The 2,430-nt window shown below is 46.5% G+C and overlaps 1 protein-coding gene across 1 annotated transcript; it reads left to right on the top strand.

The window, feature by feature from the left end:
* On the top strand, positions 1–1,967 carry her11 (hairy-related 11). The gene is made up of 4 exons (XM_008419702.3): positions 1–48; positions 395–490; positions 606–699; positions 814–1,967. Exons 1-4 carry the CDS (start codon positions 1–3, stop codon positions 1,446–1,448), a joined length of 873 nt encoding a protein of 290 aa, XP_008417924.1. The 3' UTR covers positions 1,449–1,967.
* Positions 1,968–2,430: the final 463 nt, after the last annotated feature.

Raw genomic sequence — 2,430 nt, forward strand, 5'->3', positions numbered from 1 at the left:
ATGACCAGGAAGCTACGAACTCCTGAAGACGGGAAGAGTAGAAAAAGGGTAGGAAAGTTACTTCTTTTGGCTGGTACCGATGTGCATTTCTGTTTCCAATGACCTTCCTTTGTGCTTGACTCATTTTATGAGCATTGTTTGATCTTTGTGATGCTCTGTCATTTTTAAGCCAGCTCTTGGGTTGCCAACTCGAAGTCCCCTTGCAGGTTTGTTCAAAGGACCATCTGACCTTTCTGACCTCCTAGGGAGAGAAAAAAACAAAAACAAAAGAGAGTTTCAGATCAGAAACGATCTCCATAACGTTTACGAATAAGCGCAGCGGCTTATCAGCGCAGCGGGTATCTTTGTTAACTGCTTTATAAAGCCCCGAAAACTTCAATTTACCTGTTTTTAGATTTTGAAGCCAGTTGTGGAGAAGAAGAGAAGGGATCGAATAAATAAAAGTCTCGCTGAGCTGAGACGTTTGCTGTTGCTTTCCACGTCCGATCCCGTGAGTCAAGTCAAAGCCGTCACCTCAGCTCCTACTGCGCCGTGCAAAAAGTTTTAAGGTCAATGATGTTTTTGTGTTTTTTCCCCTTTTTACTTCGCCCCGCTGTGGACACCAGCGACTCCAGAATCCTAAAATAGAGAAAGCAGAGATTCTGGACTTGGCTGTGGAGTATCTTAAGAAGTGGGCTGATAGGAAGGACTTGAACAATGGTCAGTCGTGTCAAACAGTTCACTACCTCCTCACAGTTCATTTTCTGACGGCAGGGCTTTGAGATTGTGCGTTGCTGTTTCTCTTTATTTCCACTCTGCTTTCTCCCGGTGCAGACTTACGGACTCCTGTAGCTTTGGGGAAACTTGGACCCGCTGAGTCCAGATTTGCCCCTCTCGCCAGCAGCGAGAGCGCAGGCTTCCAGCAGTGCATGGCCCAGCTGAACAGCTACATGCACAGGATCCCGCCAGCGCAGAGGACCAGCCTCACTGAGGGGCTGAAGCATCACTCAGCGAGCCGGGAGCCCAGGCTCAACTCCGTCCACGGCGTCTGGAGGGAGCCGGAAGCCGCGTCCGGGGAGGCGGTTTGTACCTCGGAGGGCAGAGGGGAGTCTCCCTGGCTGCTCTTCCCTCCCCACCCCTCCTTCCAGCCTCTCTCCTGCTCCACACCGTGCCACGACTACCTCTCCCCACCTTCCTCCCCGTGGTTCTCGCCCTCCTTCTCCACTTTCACCGCCTCGCCTCCTTTCCCGTCCTTTGCCTGCCCCTTCGCCTTCCCCCCCAGCGTGTCACCTCCGTCCTCCTCCAATGCCTCCTTCCTGAGGAGCATCTCCCCCACACTTCCTCACGCCAGCCCTCTTGGCCTCCACGTCCCCCCACTAACGTCGTTGATACCCCCGCTGCACCTCCCACACAGGGAGGTGTCGCCGGCAGACTCCCAGTCACCCGTCTGGAGGCCCTGGATGGGATGAGAGGCCGGACACCTGACACAGCAGCAGCAGAGCCACCTAGAGGGAGTTCTGTGCAACTGCGGGAAGCGACTGCCCCTGACTGTATAGTGTACAAAATGAACAAAACTGCCTATATTTTCTATTTACCCTTGTAAATAAATACATTTATGTATCTGAAGCGGACAAAGCTCTCTGTACGTTTACTCATTTAAACACGAATGTATCTGAATGTAGGATGAACGGTGGTGGAATTGATTGTATTGTTGAACGCCACAAGAAGGAATCCTGTAGCGCCCCCAATAAAACCAACCAACAAACAAACAAACAAAAAGAAATGTATTTATCTACATATAACATATAGACAAATATATGTAATATACTCCCCCACCTTCCTTCAAGAGAATCAGGTTCAGGTCATAGAAAGGCACACATAATAATCTTCAAAAGACGTAGAACTCAATAAATAAATACATTTATCAAATTAAAAATGAATTTAAAAAATACAGCTCTGGAAAGAAAATAAAAGCCCACTGCACTCTGGTTATTCCACCAAATATTGATTTCTGAACTCTGAGTTAAAACATCAGTATTGTTGCTTCTAAATGAATATGAACTTGTTTTATTTGCATTTTGAGGCCTGAAAGCACTGCATCTTTTGACCATTTCTCCTTTTCTGCAAATAAACACTATTTGCTTGGAGTTTCAGAGACATGTTGCCAGAAGTTCATAGAATAAAAGAACAATGCTCATTTTACTCAACCATATACCTATAAAAAGTAAAATCAGAGAAACTGATCATTTTGCAGTGGGCTCTTAATTTTTTCCAGAGTTGTATTGAACTTATGTATATGTTTGTACAGAAGAATTGTCCATTTAATTTTTAATCTTATACATTCATTCATTTATTGGGGACTACATCCATGTCTTGATTGGAGAAAATGACTCTGTATGCCTTCCTGTGACCTGAACATGATTCTCTGGGTGGGCCACGGCCTCCCGTCTT

The sequence above is a fragment of the Poecilia reticulata genome, chromosome 10 (genome assembly GCF_904066995.2).
Source record: "Poecilia reticulata chromosome 10, P_reticulata-male-v2, whole genome shotgun sequence".
NCBI classification, from domain to species: domain Eukaryota; kingdom Metazoa; phylum Chordata; class Actinopteri; order Cyprinodontiformes; family Poeciliidae; genus Poecilia; species Poecilia reticulata.